This window comes from Carettochelys insculpta, chromosome 9, assembly GCF_033958435.1.
Source record: "Carettochelys insculpta isolate YL-2023 chromosome 9, ASM3395843v1, whole genome shotgun sequence".
NCBI lineage: Eukaryota > Metazoa > Chordata > Testudines > Carettochelyidae > Carettochelys > Carettochelys insculpta.
This window is the reverse complement of record NC_134145.1, coordinates 38245125-38264025: the sequence shown is the minus strand read 5'-3', so window position 1 is coordinate 38264025 and position 18901 is coordinate 38245125. Positions and strand designations below refer to the sequence as shown.

At 42.7% G+C, this 18901-nt stretch overlaps 1 protein-coding gene across 3 annotated transcripts in view; it reads left to right on the top strand.

Moving 5' to 3' along the window:
* Window positions 1-1348: 1348 nt before the first annotated feature.
* FRRS1 (ferric chelate reductase 1) overlaps window positions 1349-18901 on the top strand; it is a 32850-nt gene continuing 15297 nt past the window's right edge. The window contains exons 1-7 of one of the 3 annotated variants that reach the window (XM_075002471.1): window positions 10016-10116; window positions 11271-11384; window positions 12017-12212; window positions 12512-12648; window positions 13495-13589; window positions 16700-16850; window positions 18275-18454. In XM_075002471.1, the coding sequence (XP_074858572.1) occupies window positions 12017-12212; window positions 12512-12648; window positions 13495-13589; window positions 16700-16850; window positions 18275-18454 (759 nt within the window). In that variant the 5' untranslated portion in view covers window positions 10016-10116; window positions 11271-11384. Of the gene's footprint in view, window positions 1386-10014; window positions 10117-11270; window positions 11385-12016; window positions 12213-12511; window positions 12649-13494; window positions 13590-16699; window positions 16851-18274; window positions 18455-18901 lie in introns of those variants that run through there. The other 2 variants (XM_075002473.1, XM_075002472.1) reach the window with 2 other exon arrangements.

Here is an 18901-nt window from a genome sequence, read left to right as displayed (position 1 = left end):
AACACCGAGGGCCCCATTGCAGTCTTAAGCAAGCAGAACTCTAAATAAAGACTGTACATATTTGCTTTGCTGGTAATAAAAGCTGCAATCTGGCAAACGTACACCCAGGAATAACTTCACCTTTCTGAGTAGCAGTCTTATTGACTCACTGAGATTTCTCATAAACTTAACAGTTTGCATAACCATAGAGGAACAGATCTTCATTGATTTCAGTGTGAGTTAGGTGCCTAGCTGCCATTGAAGATCAGGGCTAGAGCCCCAATGCCATTAACAGAGAATCAGATAGGCACAAGGTTCTCATGGAACCTTGATGGCATGACTAGGCAACTTCTAACATTTCAAGATTGCAGAACAAAACAGGCTTATTTATTGCACTAAATCCTGCAAGGTAGGCTCCTGCAAAGTTTCATTGACTTGTTTGGAAGTCTGCACAGGCCAGTTTACAGGCTCAGGCCCTAGCTTTATACAAAACATTTTAGTTTGCCTTTGAATAGGAGCTTGTGGGAGAAGTTTTATATGACAACTGGCCAATGCCATTAGTTACAATCTTAACAATTATTAGAAATAGTGCTCCCACTGATAAATTATTCCAAAGAATCCATTGTTTTCATCTGGAGGCAAATATGGGTCTCTGCTTCTATAACTAAGATTTCCCTGCAATTTGCTTTATATTATTTACAATTAAAATGAAAAATGCAAATTAATGAAAAAGGAATTTGATCATTTCAGGCTCAATTTCTAAAGGAACTTCATTTAGGCAGATGCATGTACACATATAAAGCCTTTTAGAAATCAATACAACTGTCCATGAAAAAAGGTCTGCCTGCCCTGAACTCCTTACATGGTGAGAAGTTTGATTTCAATGAGAGTTAGGCACTTGACTACTAGTGAGGATGAGGGCCTTATTCCTCAATACTGAAAATATGCATTTGTTTAACTTTACTGCTCCAAATAGTCCCACTGCAATCAGTAGGCTGCATCCAGTAGTAAAGTTAAGGATGTACATAAATATTTTTATTAATTGTTGCAGCCTGGCACATCCTTCTTGCCTATTTGCCTTTGATGTGTGTTTTTATTTTATCCCAGATGTGTAAAATACTACCTATTTTTCAGTAGTCATTCATCAGGGTAAAGGGGAGTAAAGTGACCTTGACATGTGGTGTGGTAAATGTTTCTGACAACTGACAAGTATTTCTAAAAGTTAAGTTAAAACATTATTATTTTCCCCCCGCCCTTCTTAGCCTCCCAATCGCTTTAGCAAGCTTTCCCAAGGGGGCATTCCCTTCCGATTAAAATTCTGGTTGGCTCCACCCCTCTGGTGAAGTGTGCAGCAACTTGTTAGAAAGCAGGAAGTGTGGTTAGAGCCCTCTGCATGATTCTGTAAGGTAAGTAAGATTTTTGGAGTCCTTGTAGCAAAAATGCTTTGAACACTATGTACCACACTATTTTTCAAGAGTTTATGATAAGGGGAGAAGCATTACTTTACTCTGAGCAAGGTGTCTGCAGTAAGTAAAGAACAGATGTCCTATAATCTGGTTCAAGGGCTTCTGCTGTGGAAGTGTGTGTCAGGCATAACGTTAGTGATAGCTTTGCTGTTAGAAAATTCTAAATTTTTTGAAAAGATACCGTGTTGGGGAGGGGAGGGGAGGGGAGGAGAGGACTTGTCTGTGTATTACAGAGAAGTATTGGTCTGTAGAGCAAAATTCAATTATTATTTAGTATCTGCAGAGAACATAACTTTATTTTAAGATCCATGTATCTTAAGCATTGTATGCTTTTTCCTGACCAAAAGCTTAATGAATGTAGATTATCTTAATTCTATAAACTAGGGTAATATGGAAACAATGCTGGAAAAGTCTTATTTTTTAAGACAACATGTGCAAAGAGAGAGCTGTGCTTTTAACAGTTGTCTAACAAATGAAAATGCTTGGCTTCATTCTTGTACTACACCAAATGCAAATGCAGTACCTTTCCCCTAAGACTTCAAACAGGTGTGATTATTTAGTAAGCATGTTCTTTGCTGTAATTTTTGAGATATTAATAGAGATACTGTTAAAGTAAATGTCAGCCTACTTATCTTGAAACAATTTTGACTTTTTAAATGCAATGTCAGGTTTCTTTATTTTAGAGCTAATGCACGTTTTGTCCCTGTGTGTAGGTCTTATACCTCTGAGACAATAGTTTAAATCTTCCATGTGTGCACTTTAATGTTAATTGAAATATAAAACGTGGCAATAAGCCCCATGCTACAAACAGCAAATAAGACCTCACTTTTCCTTTGCTCAGACTGCTCTGTAATTATTCTTGCTCTTGCACTGAATATATAATATATTTGTCCTTTGTGAGCTAACAAATTATGTGTACAGACTACAGAGAGCTGGCCATTTAAAAGGAACATTAAAGGACCACCCTGGACGATAGGGCCAAAGTGTAACCCTCTTCCTTTATATTATAAAAACTCCTGAAAAACAATTTTGTATTTCACCCAGATGGTGAAATATGTATAATGTATCAGACTTCCTGTCTGTTAGTCTTAAAGCTCCAACTTGTGTCTGGATGGTACAGATAGTGGAGTTTATTGCTAATCTGAACACACATGCTGGGCTGTCCTTCTGTTCTGTGTGACTACTCTGAGCTGGCAGGGGATCAGAAGTGGGCACAACCTTCCTTTTTGTTTTGCTTTGGGAAGGGGAGCTCAAAAGCAGGTCTGTCAGTCCCCATATGACTTGTAAGGATAGTAACATGGCATAGCTGGTTTATGCAGAGTCTGAACAGCCACTCACGGAGTTTCTATTTTCCCCCTTCTGAAGAAATTAATTTGGAATGGAATGTGGGAATTTTAGGGAAGGGGTGAGCTCTGCCGTCACCTTAGTGATAGAGCTCAGGAGGGTCTCAAGGATATATCCTATTTATATGGGTTGACCCTGTTGGCGAGGGAAACGTTGTTATATTTTGTTCTCATAGAAACACTGTTTTGTAAATGAATGCTTACTGATGTTCCCATGAGGTTCAATATTGTATTTAGCATTGTTAGTGAATTTTCTCATGAAATTCAGTATTGTTTTGCTAATGAAATTGTGTTCATGTTCTATACGACCGAATAACTCTACCTCCCTGTACTTTATATTCTGTTAATAATCTATTGGTACTTTACTTCCTGATTAATAGGGAATTACCAGAGCGGAATGTCATGAGCAGCAGGAATTCAATTTGAACTGGAGGAGTGGATAAGGGAATGATGAGAAACTCTCCCCTGGCTGATTAGGAGGGGGGGATGAACAAAGGAGGAGAGAGGTATAAGTATTGCTCATCTCTTGTTGCAAGGTGTGCAGGCTTTGAGGAGAAATCCCCCTGCACCTTACTTGGCATGCCAAATAAAGATTCTTCTTCCACTCTCGGTGTGTTATTGGGCCAGCGTTGCATACCGGGCACGAACTGCCACTGTGCCACCTTGAGAAGGAGGCAACAACCCCATGTAGGCATGGTGGGTATTCACTCCTTCCTCTCTGGCTCCCTGGCACTATGGCATGAATGAGGCCATGCTACCAGATCTTTGGCAGTTGCCTCAGTGCCCCCTTTGAGGGTGGGAAACTCTTGGCTGCTGCCACTGACATGAGCAGGTAGACTGACCCAGTGCTGCTGCCCTGGTCAGTTTCCTGGCTCCTCTCAGTGGCGGGCAGCCAGGGGCCAGGTCCCCGCCACTCAGACTCATGTTAACCCGAGATACGCGCAACTATCTTGTGGTTCTACTGTACATGAAAGGGTTTGACATGAAAGAAACCACAGACTGAGGATTTACTGTTTTGTTTTGTTTTGTTTTTTTTTCCCAGCCAAATCTCCAGCTGATTTTTTTTTCTCTTTGGCTGCGGTTTGTTGATCTTTCAGGAAACCCACCATGGTGTCCTGGGAGATGCCAGTGCTACAGAGGCACCCGATTACTAAGTGTGGGGCTGTCATCTAGGAGCGGTTTCTGTGCACACAGTAGGAAAAGGCCCAGGGATTGTAATCTTCTCACAGCAGAGTCCTCTGGAAAAGTGTGTGTAAAGGAAGAGCTAACTGTGCTGTCTTCTAAGCCCATTAATCTTTATTGTCTCTGTAAAAATGCAGTATGGTGGTTGGGTGTCGCAATATAGGGAGGGAATGTTGGCACAGCTGGGCACACTCACCATGAGTCCATTTTCAGTTTAAGAAATGAACGTTTATGGATCTCTTTTGTTAATTACCTGTGGTGATAAGCACCAATACCAAAATTCTTATACCACGTACTATCTTAACAATAGATTACATCAAATCTGGTATCTTTCGGTGCTCATTGTCCGACATCTACTAAGGTAGGGTTACCATATTTGACCTTTCAAAAAAGAGGAAACCCCTGAGAGGGAGTGTATCGGTATCTACCAAATCATATTGTATTAAATGTACTATATATACTAAACACGTTAATATAAGGTGAGTTGGTAGATACTGCTACAGATATATGTCCTTTCAGGGGTGTCCTTTTTAATATAGTAAACCTGACTAGGGACCCAATCAAATCTCATTGAATACCTCTTATTTTCCAGTTTGTCTCTCCAAGGCTGTGTCCTCTGCAAACTCCATCAGTTAGTGGTTACTATCAGCTAGTGGTTACTAATGAAGCACTGAAATACATATTCAGCACCTCATTAGCATGCGGGCGGCCACTGCACTTTGAAAGTGATGCGGCTCGCCGCCGCACGGCTCGTCCCGACGGGGCTCCTTTTTGAAAGGACCCCGCCTACTTCGAAGTCCCCTTATTCCTATGACCAGATGGGAATAAGGGGACTTCGAAGTAGGCGGGGTCCTTTCGAAAAGGAGCCCCGTCAGGACGAGCCGTGCGGCGGCGAGCCGCATCACTTTCAAAGTGCGTTGGCCGCCCGCATGCTAATGAGGTGCTGCATATGTATTTCAGCGCTTCATTAGTAAACTTCGAAATGGCCATTTATATGGCCATTTCGAAGTTTGGGGCTAGTGTAGACATAGCCCAAGAGGCTCAATCAGTACTAAATAGTTCTATGCAGGTATAGATGGGGCTCCACTTTCAGGTTAGTACATCCTGTAATGAACAATCTGGCTTCCCAAATATAACAGCTTTTGTGAATGGTCCCTCTGGTCTGTCTTCTGAATCAAAATGTCCTCTGCAAACTCCATCAGTTAGTGGTTACAGATGAAGAGGTTCTACACCTCTGCTCTATTACATGTCTTATTCAGATAGGCTGAAGAGGAAAAGACTCTAGTTCACTAATTCTTGAGGAGTTTTTCCTGAAGGTACCCAGAAGATCTGATCAGAAAGCCAGATCCTGCTTAAAACTAGAATAACTGTTGCTCAAATCTGAAATCACTAGCTGCCTAAAAACCAACTATTGTTCTCTGAAGACTTCTGCCAACATGTTTGTCCTATTTATATGGGTTAACCCCAGTGCAGGAGTCAGGGCAGGGGCCTCTAACTGGAAGGCTCCATCTTGTGCCCTGAGGACCTTGCACACTCCCTTACTTCGAAGTAGGCTTTCCACTACTTCAAAGTTAAATGTCCACACACAAATACTCCCTACTTCAAAGTAAGAAGACAGGAAATTATGAAGGCATGGGGTCGCATGGCAGTCCAGGGCAGAGCTCGTACTGCCCCTGCTTATGGCACACTTGCAGCTTCCTGCCTCGGGTTGCCAGGGAGCTGCTTCCTTTTAAGGCAGCTGGCAGGGACCATAGAGCCCTGCCTGGGCTGGCCATACTGTCTCCATCCTTTGGGGGGGGGGGGGCGGCGCTCCTTGGAGGACGCCTTACTTCAAAGTAAGGAGTGCAGAGCGTCTACACACTAACTTCAAACTGACAGGTCAAACGAAGTCGTCACTCCATTCCTGGGAATGGAGTAGTGGCTTACAAGTTAACATCGAAGTAAGGGAGGCTAATTTCGAAGTAAGGAAAAGCGTGTGTAGACGCTCTGCAGACTACTTCGAAGCAGCCCCTTACTTTGAAGTTAACTATGAAGTTAATTTGTAGTGTAGACACAGCCATTGGGTATTAAACCAGCCATCTGTGGGTAGCCTTCAGCTTTATTTGCCTTGTGGTTAAAGGGATAATCTTTCTAGTTAAAATCTACTAAATCTTATCTAGAGTCTTGGCTTTAATGTGACCTGATGATTGAGCTTTCCTTAGATCAGGAGACAAAAAATCAGTTTGCTGCTTTTGAGCTAGAAATAATTTAATAAGCCACAGTGTTGTGAGGGGGAAAAATCTAAATACTACTTCTTCATTTTATTATACGACATTTACAGCTGTGGTTATTTCACAACTTTTCAATAATGATTGCAGAGTGAAGGGGTGTCTAAATTTTTTTGAAAGCCCTCTTATCTTTCAGGGTGAATTACAAATAAATCACATGTAAGTTATTTTATTTCAACACCACATTTTGTTATATGCGCATTTTTTACCCCTTAGAACCCAATTCAAAAATGGAATGCATGTGAAGTCTTGTGTGTGGGGGTTTGTTTTTTTTTTCAGTGCACGGTGATTAGGAACAATTTTCCTCTAACTTTTCCTCATCTTATTGTAGGTGTATCTAGTTGCTATTCCCAGGAAAAAGAATAGATAACTTAAGATCTGCAGTATATTGTGTATACACTTATTGCAATCTTAATAGCTTTTGGATAGCCTAGGACTTTGGAATTTGTTCATCTATTATGCAAGTTTACCTAATGTGTTAAAAGTTTTTCTTTTTTCTTCCTTCTATGATGGCAGCTTATTTTTAGAAAATAACATGAATGACTTTGTGTTTTGGAAATTGCCTGTAATGATAAAGCAAATAAATGCTACTGCCTGGAGAGCTGTAATTACCAGAAAAAATAACCCTCTAATTTTATAGAGGGAAAGGGTAGCTATTCTAGATTCCAATAAAATGTTATGTGAGGATGGGTTTGAGAGTTCGGCTAGTCCTGGACTGACTCTCTTGAATCTTTTCATCAGAACAGTTACTGTATTGAAAGTATACAAATGTGTTCCCTGTACCAATGTTCCATAATTTTACTAATGATTGACATTTAGATTTACCAGATAGTGATCCCAGGTTTGTCTTGCCACTCTGATTTCAATGCATTGTTTGAATGATTGATATCTTATGATATTGCCATCATTTATGGCGATTTTTTCTTTTTCCCTGAAGCAGTTATTACTGGTTTAATAAGATAATTAGCTAATTCCCTTAAATCTCTAAATATCATAATATACATCAGTAGGTCTGGATAGTAAGTTTTCTCAGCAATTCAATTTTTCCTTCATGGCTTTTAGTTGACATATGGTGTCCTGGTCACAGGGTTATGAAGTGTTCTGTCTCTCAGTTATTGCTGTTATGGACATAAGGGCAAACAAGCCACGAGTCTTAGGGCTTGTCTCCACTACCTCCATATTTTGAAGGGAGGATGGTAAGTAGGGTTTTGGGAGTTTAAGTGCCTGGGGTACTTCGAAGTCCCTTTACTTACTTTGAAGTACCGGTGGGTGAGCCACGGGTTGATGCGAGCCGGCACTTTGAAGTTTAAAACTTTGAAGTTGCCGTGGGGGGATGGGAATTCGCACCGCAGCACTTCATTAGTAAACTCCCAACACCCTACTTACCATCCTCGCTTCGAAGTAGCGAGGTAGTGTAGACACAGTCTTATTGTCCCTGTGCTGAGGCTTTATTAGAAAATCAGCTCTTTGATAATGTCTCCTAGTCCAGTTTTTCCTCTTCCCTTAAGGAAGAGTTAAGAAATGCAACTGAAAGGAGGTGAGTGTTTTCTCTGGATCTAGAATCCCAAGCTTCAAGATATTTGGATTTGGGGCTTTGCTATAACGTGGAATGGTGTCTGGCATGACATTCTGGCTTGGATTGGGTTTCAAACACTGAACTCCTCAGAGAATTAGGCAAATCTTCAGTGCCAAATTCCTCTTCTCTCTGATGTTCCATAGGAAGCAAATCTCCAAAAGAATTAAAATACTCCTGCGTAGACATATTCTCAGAAATTGAGTTCCTCCTAGTATAACTTCCTGTTTTTCTTAGTTTTTCTCCCCCATAATGTGCTGTGAAAGAGTCAACTCCTAGGCAGTTTCTACCCATGCCACTTTTTCCGAAAGCGGCGTACTAATAAATGGGCCAAAAATGCTAATGAGACATGGATGCATGGCAGGCATCCATGCATACAGTCACATGATTCGGAGTCGGGAAGAAGCTCTTCTGGACTCCAAAACAGCATGTAGAGGTGTGGCCCCCAGAGGATCTCCCAGGGTATATTTCCTTCCAGGAGCTCCCCCCACTCCCAGGGACCATGCCTCTACATGTTGTTTTGGAGTCTGGAAGAGCTTCTTCTGGACTCTGAATAATGTGACTGTATGCTAGTGGGGCACTGGAAATTTATATCCATGCCTCTTTAGTATTTTTGGGGCTGTTTATTAGCATTCTAGGAAACTCAGCTAATTGTCTGCTTCATTGAGAAGGAATACACTTTGGTAGAAAATGGGAATACCTAATAGAAACTCACTTGGCCCTGTGTCTCCCAGCTCCCTCTCCCTTTTTAATTTCTTTGGTATAAGAGTAATTTCAGGTCCCCCTCTTCAATTTTCGTGGAAAAAGGCAGTGTTGTTAATAATTCAGTTTGCAGAAGAATAACCTTGTCTTCTCTTTAAAAGAACTGTACCACATCTACTACTTAAACTGGAACCCTAAACATTGCATGTGACAAGGAGATAGCAAAACAAGTCTTTTATCTCTTGGTAACTGTCTATGGCCGTGTCTACACTAGCAAAAAACTTCGAAATGGCCATGCAAATGGCCATTTCAAAGTTTACTAATGAAGCGCTGAAATACATATTCAGCACTTCATTAGCATGCGGGCAGCCACGGCGTGTTGAAGCTCGTTATAGGTTCTCTGTTTCTAAGAGCTCGTGAAAGTGAGGGAAAAGTTGCAGTGACTTGCATACTCTGATCTCAACAAGGACTATGCAAGCTTTCTTTACATCAAAGTTCAAATGCACTTCAGTTCTTGCTTACTAGATGTGCTCCTGTGCTTCCCTTGTACAGAAATCTGGTGTTTGATTTTTGAGAATATACTGGAAAGGGGATTAGGTGGAGTTTGCCAAATTCATTTTCATTTCCTGTGTGCAGTAAGCTTGGAAACTAGCTTCCTAGGACTGTGTCTACACTTATCCCAAACTTTGAAAGGGGCACAGTAATCCAGGGCCACGGGAGATTACTAACGAAGTGCTGCAGTGAATATGCAGCACTTCTTTGGCTAATTTTCCCCTGCAGCAACTTCGAAGCGTGGAACTTTGAAGTGCCGGCATGCATTCAGCTGCGTAAAATTAAGGAGTAAAGTGACTTTGAAGTGCCCATGGCTACACGCATGCCAGCACTTCAGTTTCACACTTCGAAGTTGCTGTGGGGCAGAATTAGCCTAATGAAGTGCTGCATGTTGACATGCAGCACTTCATTAGTAATCTCCCATCACCCTGATTACCATGCCCCCTTCGAAGCTGGGGGCAACTGTAGACGCAGCCTAGATGTAATAGATGACGGTGCGTTTGTATACTAGCCTGCCTTGTGTCACCTTTATTTTAGGAAAAAGCAGTGATTTTTTTTTTTTTTTGGATGTACAGTTTTTGTTGGCTCTGGAATGAGGTATAATCACTGTGGTAATCCTGGATTTCCCAATCCCCGTGCCCCCATTTACTGAATGTAAGAGCTGCTTGCTGACTTTGTAGAGAAGCAAATCCTGCTGCTTTTTTTTGGGTAATTGCATTCAGCATTTTATGTGAGCACTCCGGGAAAAGAGCTAATATTACCTGCTTCTAGAGTGAGTAAATTGTTACTCTGGCCTTGTAGCCTTTCTGGTTTTGCTTTATCAGAGGGCAGAGCTCAGGTTATCTGGGAAACAGTGCTGTGTCTGTTTTATCTTTACATCCATACATGCTCAGAAAGCTGCTTAAGTCAGGGTTTTTCTGATCTTTTCATGTTGGACTTTACCTTCCCAGGAAACGGGTCCTTGGATCGCACGCTAACTTGTTTCTGACTTGGATACCTCTCTCCTACACCATCGACGGGGGAACACTAATCTGCAGTAACCTGCTTTCTCTGTGCGTGCGTGCGTGCCATTTTGTGTGGCCATAGTAAGAAATGAGTTCTTTTCAAAATGTGAAGATGCAACAGGCACAAGTCAAAAACCCAGATACCATTTAACGAATCTTCCCTGAAATTATCGTCACCCATAGCAGCTGTATTAGAATGTGCATAATGCCAAATGTCTGTATTATACCTGTAAGTATAAGTGTGGAGTACTGTTCAAGTAACAGTATCATATTGGAAAGAAACATGAGGATGAGGCAGAATATGTATGGAATATATTCTTATTCTGAACAACTTCCTTTATATACCATCTGAAAACTTTCCATACAGTGTTATGCTTAATGTGCAGAATAGCAGCCTGGTTCTCATAAAAGGTGTGACTCTGTATAAATTTTAACATTAAAGCCAGGCCTACCTTTCTTTCTGCCATATTTCCCATTGTGGTAGAATAAAGTATTTTCTTTCTTTTAAAACTCTTGTGCCACAGATCTATATTGACCACAACCATGATTTTCAGTCTGAATATACCATGATTATGTGCATTACTGTTTTTCATAATTTGTGTAAGATTGAAACAGTGTCCAGAACTACTCTGTTCAAATACAAATGGAGATTCCATGGTGAGAGTTCTTTGGGAAAATCTATTTGTAGCTAATGAAAATGTCAGTTTTTTCCCCCCAAACTTACAGACACACATTTGTCTGTAGCACAAGTGCAGTTTTAATCTGTAATTTTGTACTTTAAAAAAATCATAATAAGAGACCTTGTTTAATCTGGCTTTAAGAAAAGTTTTCCATTGCTTGCCCATTGTAATCACTGGGGAAGATCCTGTCACTGGGGATCTTTAGTCATGTGAAAAGGAATAAATGTCTACTCTGTGACAAGTTCACCATCAGGACTGAATGATGTTGGTTTTTACTTATTTTACATTGGTTAATAAACATCTAGATGTGTCATAGATATTTGTAGTGCCCGAATACTGTGATCTATATCTATATATATGCAAATACTGAATTTGTATTTTATTAGGTTGTGTGTGTTAAGCTGCATGTCCCATGTAACTCATAGGCTTCATCTGATGGGACTGGTCAAATGAGAAATATTGTAATGCTATGTAGAGAGCGTCCAAGTTAAGCACCTGCTTAGTGCTGGCTTACTTTTCTAGGACTGACTGCAGAATGAAACTGAAGACTTTTTCGTACAGACTGAGTACAAGACCAAGAGGCAGGAATTCTTGAGTTATAATCCTAGCTCAGAGATTCTTTGCAGCTTTAAACACGTAATCTCTCCTTCTCTGCTTTCCCATCTGTCAAACAGGGATAATATTTACATGTGTGTGAATGTTAGCGTTTTGTGGAGCATTTTGAAAATTTAAGAGGAAGCTTGAGGTATCCTGTCCCAGCGTTATAAGTGCCAGGGATCCTCACTTTAATTAGATGAACAAGAAATAAGCAAAAGGTGAGCCCTGGGCATGTTAGAAGCTGTTGCTCTGGATCCTGTTCTCTTTCCACTGTTGAAAAGACCCATAAATGTGAGCAGAAAGGCAGAAAAGACATTTCTGAAAGTTTTGAAAGGAGAAAATAAACTTAAAAGATCGCTTCAAATGGTAGCCTGTCTCAACACAGGTCTGCTTAGAGAGGACAGTGCCATGTGACTAGGAAATCCACTACAATTATGGTGTTGTTGTACAAATAATCATTCATGCTAAAATTTTTAAATGCTTAGGTCTCTCTGTAAACAATACCATGACTGCCTGGACACTCCAGTTTGCTATGATTCTTGAACCTGGTGCAAACATCTATATATATATTTTTTCCAACCAAAAATACTAAAGGTGAATTTTTTTTCTAAACTATAAACAGCATAGCATTTACAGTGTTGGCTGATAATGTGTGACTTTAACTTATTCAGATGGCATCTCCTGGACTGGTTTACATTCTTTGGATATTTGCCTTCCTTTCTGTTCCTGTGGCTGGTTATCCAAATGGAAAAGTAAAAGAAGCCTGCAGTAGCATGATACCCCTCCATGGACATTCACCACAGTCATCACCTAAGCACACTATCTCATTGAATGAGTCTGAATTTAGACCAGGGGACCATATAAAAGGTATTGTGTCAAGTAGTGTGGTCAAAGAAACTGCTGTGTCTTGTCTTACTTCACATTCACCTTCCACAGATTCCTTTTGGCTGTCTGGATTGAGGAACTACAGATAGTCACATTCTAAGAAAGCTGAATTGTCCTGATGATGCTAATGAATGCTCATCCAAGTCAGTGCAGTTAACCTCTAAAATAAAGTTAAGCAATGGTCATTGCTAAGGCGTGGAGCTTGGGGCACGGGAGACATGTTTGTTCACTTCCACCTTTACAGGTGGAAATAACAACCTTTCCTCTCCTCCTCATTTTAGTTAGTTTATCTGGACCAGTTTTTGAAGGATTTCTCATACAAGCCCGGAATGCGGAGAACTTGGCTGGCCCTGCAGTTGGCTCATTTATATTAGTTGATGAAAGAATTTCTCAGCTCCTGACATGTGGGCGCGTAAAGGTATGGCACAGTAAGCTCTTTCATATCCGGCAGTCCTGGGATTTGGAGGTTGCTGGGTAGTCAAATATTTTGGGTAATAGAGAGGTGCGCTTAGCAATGCATAACACATGAAAAACAAGATTGGATATTAAGAAACAAAAATGTTTGTGGAGCACTTTGTTTACCAACAGTAATATTGGTCACTGTAAACTTATACAGTATATTTGTATTTAGTTGCATTATACTGTTGTGGAAAATGTAACTAAAACTTACTTTAGAGTTAAAATGCTGGCTGAGAGCGCTGGATGATAGACTGATGCAAAAGAAAGAGTTTACTGTATGTGGCTCAAGCATGAGTAGCTACACCAGTGGCTAAATTCGGTTCAGAGATGGTGAAAGCTTTTAGCTCTTCTATTTTATATTTAGTCAGCCAGCTCAACAAAGTTAGACAAGGGATATGGAGGTTTTGGATATCTGCAATTAACATAACCATAGCCTCCAGCTGCTACTAATGGGAAGTGATCAGCATCAACTGGCTCTGTGCATAGACTATGCTTCTTAGTTCATATTTATTCAGTATTCTACTTAATATGGACACACCCAATACTAATGTTGCAGACATTAGTCACATCCCGAGTCCAGTTGTCACTAGTTTCTTAGTATGTTAGTTATCATGGAGGCTTTCCATTGACATAATTGGAAGGTGGAATGGGTCTGTAGGCTTGTTCAGGACTCTGTTTAATTGCATCTCCGGTGCACCATTGTTACATTGTAGAATAACAACAGGAGTACTGATATATGTACGTAATTTCATGATGCACACTCCTACATGCAAGTTCTCTCTGACTTTGATTATATCTGTTTCAGAGTTCTGCTGTCAGTCACACAAGTAAATCAAAAAAGAAACATGTAGAAGTTTATTGGGTTGCTCCAACAGGTGCACCAGAACATGTACAATATCTGTAAGTATACACTGTATAGGAGCTACTTGTAATTTAGACATCCACACTAGGGCTGTGTCTACACGTTGGATCTTCAGGAAGATCATCTTCCAGAAGACAGTGTCTACACACAAAGTGGCATCTGAAAGAGCTGCCTGGTTTTCTGGACGATCACATCCACACATGCGCAGATGCTATTCCAGAAGAACAGGGCAGGAAATGCCTCAGCCGGGGTCACAAGGCTGGAGAGCACTTCCAGGGCATGGGCCATGCAGCCTGTTAAAGGGCCTCCCCAACAACCCCTCCCTGCACTAGCTGCTGAGGCCCATGGGGCGGGTAGAGGTGACAGTGGGAGGAGGGGCCGTAGCAGGGGGCAGTGTCATGAGGGCCCGGCACACCTGGCGGTGCATCCCAACCATCTCCCCCACCATGTGTTCTGGCACCACCGCAAGTCCTGCACCTCCAGGGCCATGTTCCTCTCCGCCACATTGTTTTGGTGGCAGAGGGCAGCCACATGCTGCTGCCTTCTCTGCCAGGCTCTGGCAGCAGATCCTCCGCACCTGCCGGGTTGCAGCTGCGCGTGAGGGTTGTGCCCTGCCTGGGGGACTGCCTGCGCCTCTGGCCTGGATAATGCCATCTGGTCCTGAACTTCTCCCATCCCCAGGATGGAGCGGCTATAAGACAAGGTGGAGCAGTGAGAAAGGCTTGGCTGGGGCCCTAATACTCCCTGTGTGGCAATCCCCTGTCCCCCTGGGCTGGACCCGGGATGCCCTTGTAGCGCAGGCCCATGGCCTTGGCACAGTGGCTTGGGGATGCTGCCACCTGTGAAGGGCCCCACCTGGGAACTGGGCACCGGGTGAGAGGGGTGCGGTCAGGCACAGTGGGCTCCATGCTCAGGAAACAGACAGGCTGGGTGTGGCTTTGCACTCTGGGTTCCCCCCATGTGGACCTGCATGTGCAGGGACTTCCAGGGGGTGGGGCATGTGGGGTGCCCTGCAGCCCTGGGGTGCACTCTGGTGTGGGGCATCGGGGGTGTGGGGGGTGTGCCCCCACCAGTGATGCCCCATGCCATGCGCTTACCTGGTGTGAACTTGTATAGGTGTGGGGATACCCAGCTGGACATCACCCAGCTGCTTGGCCCCGAGGCCAGGGCTATCACCAGGGACCCCTCGGGGGAGGAGTCATACGAGGGTCTCTGAGGCTGGCTGGTGGGCTCTCCCTCCTCCCCAACCTCTTCAGAGGAGCCGGTGTAGCAGGAGTGTCCATGGCTGCCATATCCATGAGGTGATGAGGTGTTATTGCCCACCAGGATGTCCTGCAGCTCCCTATAATAGGGACACCTGGCTGGGCCAGCCCCAGAATGCTGGCTGCTGTCCCTGGCCCACAGTTCTTTTATCTTGCATTGGACCTGGTTTGTGGCCAGGGCTGTGGCAGGTGGGAGGCGTTTCAATGGTGTCCCGACATGTCCCTCAGGTTATTTTATCATGCGAGAGGGTGAGGAGGTCTCGCAGCTCTGGCTCTGTCCAGGCAGGGGCTTTCTTCTTCCAGGGACGCTCCCACCTCTGGGTTGTTGTCCTCCAGCTTCCCAAGGGGGATGCTGATGGGGCTGGCTGCTAGCCGTCCACCTGCTGGCCATCACTTCTGGTGTGGCAGGAGGCTGGGTGCTGCAGCCCAGTCCGTTCTTCCAGCCTCAAAGCCCCTGCTTCCTCTCCAGGGTTTCTAGGTCCTTGCAGCTTTAACTGCTGCTGGAAGCAGACACCATAGAGCCCCCAGGGGCTTGCTAGACTGTCTCCAGGCTCCAGCAGGGAGCCGCCATGGCGTATTGCTTCTTTGGGAAGAAGTGGTCTGCGAGCATTCACATGTGCTTTCTCCCGGAAGAATCATCCGGAAGAAGGCATTATTCCCCTTACGGAACCGACGTTAGGGATCCGGAAGAAGTGGAGTGCTCTTCCGGAAGAGCACCCTACACATGTGGATGTTTCCCGGATCTTCCAGAAGAAGCTGGTGTTCTTCCAGAAGATCTGACACTTGTAGATGCAGTGTAGGTGAATAGATAGTGTTCTCTCTTTCATAAATACTGACTGACACCCAGAAAACGTCTGTGCGGGGAGCTTGTTGCAGAATTTTTTTTTCCCTTTTCTGCTCACATCAACTTGCTGCTCAAGAACTGGCTTGTGGAAAATCATCCAAAATCTCTTCTGAAGTGGGCAAAGTTGCAAGGCTTGTTGCTGGTTGATGCTGGATGACGACTTAGGATTTTTCCTACTTTTCTAGGCAATGGATGATTCGCAAATACGGTGGTGTGTGTGTGTCCCCGTCCCTTTTTACTTTAGTTCCCAACCCAAGCTGCACATGGGCCCGACCTTTCTACGGCTTTGCTTGTACGCAGGAATGTATGTGGTATGAGGAGTGACGCTCAGATGAAATAAAAAGTAAATGCACCTTGACAGCTCTGTGATACTGCAAGTCACGTAGCAGGCAGCCAGGAATTAATGGTCTTTGATCCAGTTATGAAACTGGATCTTACTATCTGATGGATCTTTCACCGTGGAGCTTTGTTTCCTCACCACATTCCCAAAACATGAGGTAATTGTAGGGTGCCCATCTGTCCTGTTTTCAGTGGGACAGCCCCGTAGTATAGACTCTGGGAAGGCATCCCAATTTATTTTGCCAAAGGGGCTAATTTTCCCCGAGCACAGGCAGCCAGCCCCACCCTCCCATCTCCCCGCTCCTGGCTTCTTGCAGCTGGGGAAGCTGGGAGCCAGAGCAGCGTGGAAGTTATGGGGCAGCAGAGAGCTGCAGCTGTCCCCTACCCCCTTCAGCCAGGGAGCACCCCCCACAGAATACAACACAGGGTGACAATCCATTTTGTTTTGGTTGGGATGGTGTCATTTCCCCCATGTCCCATATATGTCCAGGGGAGATTTGGTCACCTTAGGTAATTGTATAGGTGCCAAGTTTGAAGAGATCAATTGTATGACAAGTACATTTTTTTTTTATGGACAACTAAGTAGAGGAGTTTTTCATTCTCCTTTTTGTAACATTTTATTTAACATTGTAAATAAACAATGTAACATTTTACTCCTCACTGTACTGAATGTTTTGTGTTTCTTCTTCCTCCCCCTTCCCAGAGCCACAGTTGTAGAGAAATATAGTATCTTTTGGACAAAGATCCCTGGTCCTGTCATCTCCCAACCTAATGCATCACTTTTGACAACAACTACAAGTATTACGCCAGAGACTCTACCAACTTCACAGCCAGTTTCTCATCTGACTAAATTCGTGGGTATTCTTTCTCTATTATGAGCTAAATTCTGTAGCCTTTCAGTTCTAATGCCTAGTTTCAATTGAAGTGTTTCCGAAGAAGGGCTGTGGTAATTGCTTTCTTAGCCATTGTGTTGGCAGAAGGTGGAAGATAGGTCATTTCCTGTCAAATTATTGCATACAGTGGTGTAGCTGCCTTAATCTTAGACTATTAGGGTTTTATTTATTTTATTAGACCATCTCCTCTCTCTTTGTCCCAGCTTGTCTTTTTATCAACAGAAGGTGGTCCAATAAAAGAGTTTACCTCACCCATCTCTTCTCTGTCAGATTATTAACTGGTGTTGACAGACAAAGAATAAGGGAAGGAAACTCAGTTCTGGCACTCCTTTAATAAGAAGGTGAAAAGACTAGTACGTAAACTAATCTGGCAAGTTACATTTTGCTTCATGGGTGAAGAACCATGAAGATTTGTGGCTCTGTATAAATAAAACTGAAGTTTCAGAAGAGAGCAGGGGAGAGTGGGCAGGAACAAAGATTACTCTCTAAAGTACAGAAATAAGCTTAGTTTATAAGTACTTGCTCACATGAGTTCATCTTTGCATGGAGTTCTATTACTGGTTTTTTGAGATTCTAATTAAAATTTGAAAGAGTTGGGCAATAGCATTATAATTTAACTTGACCAGGTTTAGCAATAGGACATCTTTCCTACTTACTGCTGTCTTGAATTGGAGAATATTTGTTTGCCATTTTAAATACCGTAAAGTTCAGTATTGTAGAATGGATGCCTATGAACCTTAACTTTTCTTGGTGAGTTTTTAGCTAACCAATCGGGAAAAACAGACCATTTTTTCTCTCATAGGAGGAATGCTATGTTGCGTCTGAGTTCCCAGGGGCATATTTCTAATAACTGAAGAACAATATGGGACTGTTAATGACTTATAATTGTCTGGGAAAAGTGAGAAAGCAGGAAATCTGAAAAAAATACATTTTTAGATGGATTTAATTATAACTTATTAAGTAGAAGACATTTTCTTGAACAGGTGGGGATTGTATTAAAGTACTGTAATTATAGCCTCATTAGCATTATGATGCCAATCTCTTTCATTTAAACTGGTGAAATCAAAGCTCACAATTTAATAACTACCATGACAGTGAATTCTAGCCCTGGTTGGTAATTATTGGCTGGGTGGGGTGGGAATGGGGAAGAAGAGGTTCTTTGTGCATTTTCAGTGTAAATCTTTGCCTCTTCCTTAGTTGGGACTATGTTAGCTGTAGTGGTATATTTGGGGCGTGGGGTGGCAGGAGGAATGACCAGCATATTTGGTAACTTAATTTTTGGAGTGGGTCTGTCCCACTAAAGCTCATCACCAAATAAATCATTTGTTAGTCTTTAAAGTGCTACATTTCTGCTGTTTTTGTTTTGTTTCTACTTGTCTGTCCAGTTTAATGCCTCAGGCTGTGGAAGTACAAAGTTTTGCATAAGGAATCCTCCAAAATGTGATCCTGGAACTGCCTACTGTTTCTTTCTGTCCTTCAAACAAAATAACCACACAGTACTTATTGAAATGAGTGGTCCTAGTGAAGGCTATTTAGCCTTTGCCTTATCTCATGACCAGTGGATGGTAAGTATCCTTTTTTACAGTACTTCCTGTGTCACCCAAGTAGCACAACAAAATAATTTTATTTATTTGTTCTTAGTCAAGAAATTGAAGATGAAGACTGCTGTAGCCCCACCATTCTCGGCTGTGCACATCCATCAAATTTTATAAATAGTGCTGAGCTTGAATAGGGACTGACTTTAACCCTTTCTGCTCTGTGTGGAGCCTAGGTCATCTACAAGTCTCCTCCACTTCAGTCTGTCTTGAGACAAAACTTCTAGCTGACTCGTGGAGTCTCAGTCTCAGTAGATCATCTCCACATTGTTTGAGGTCTTCCTCTTGTGGGTTCCATGTGAGAGCTTGATGGACTATGATGGTTTTCTGAGAGGGTGGCCTAGCCATCCCCACTCTCTTCTCTTGATTTGAAAATCAAACGGTTCTTGTCATGCTCTGTTCCAAAGTTTCTCACTT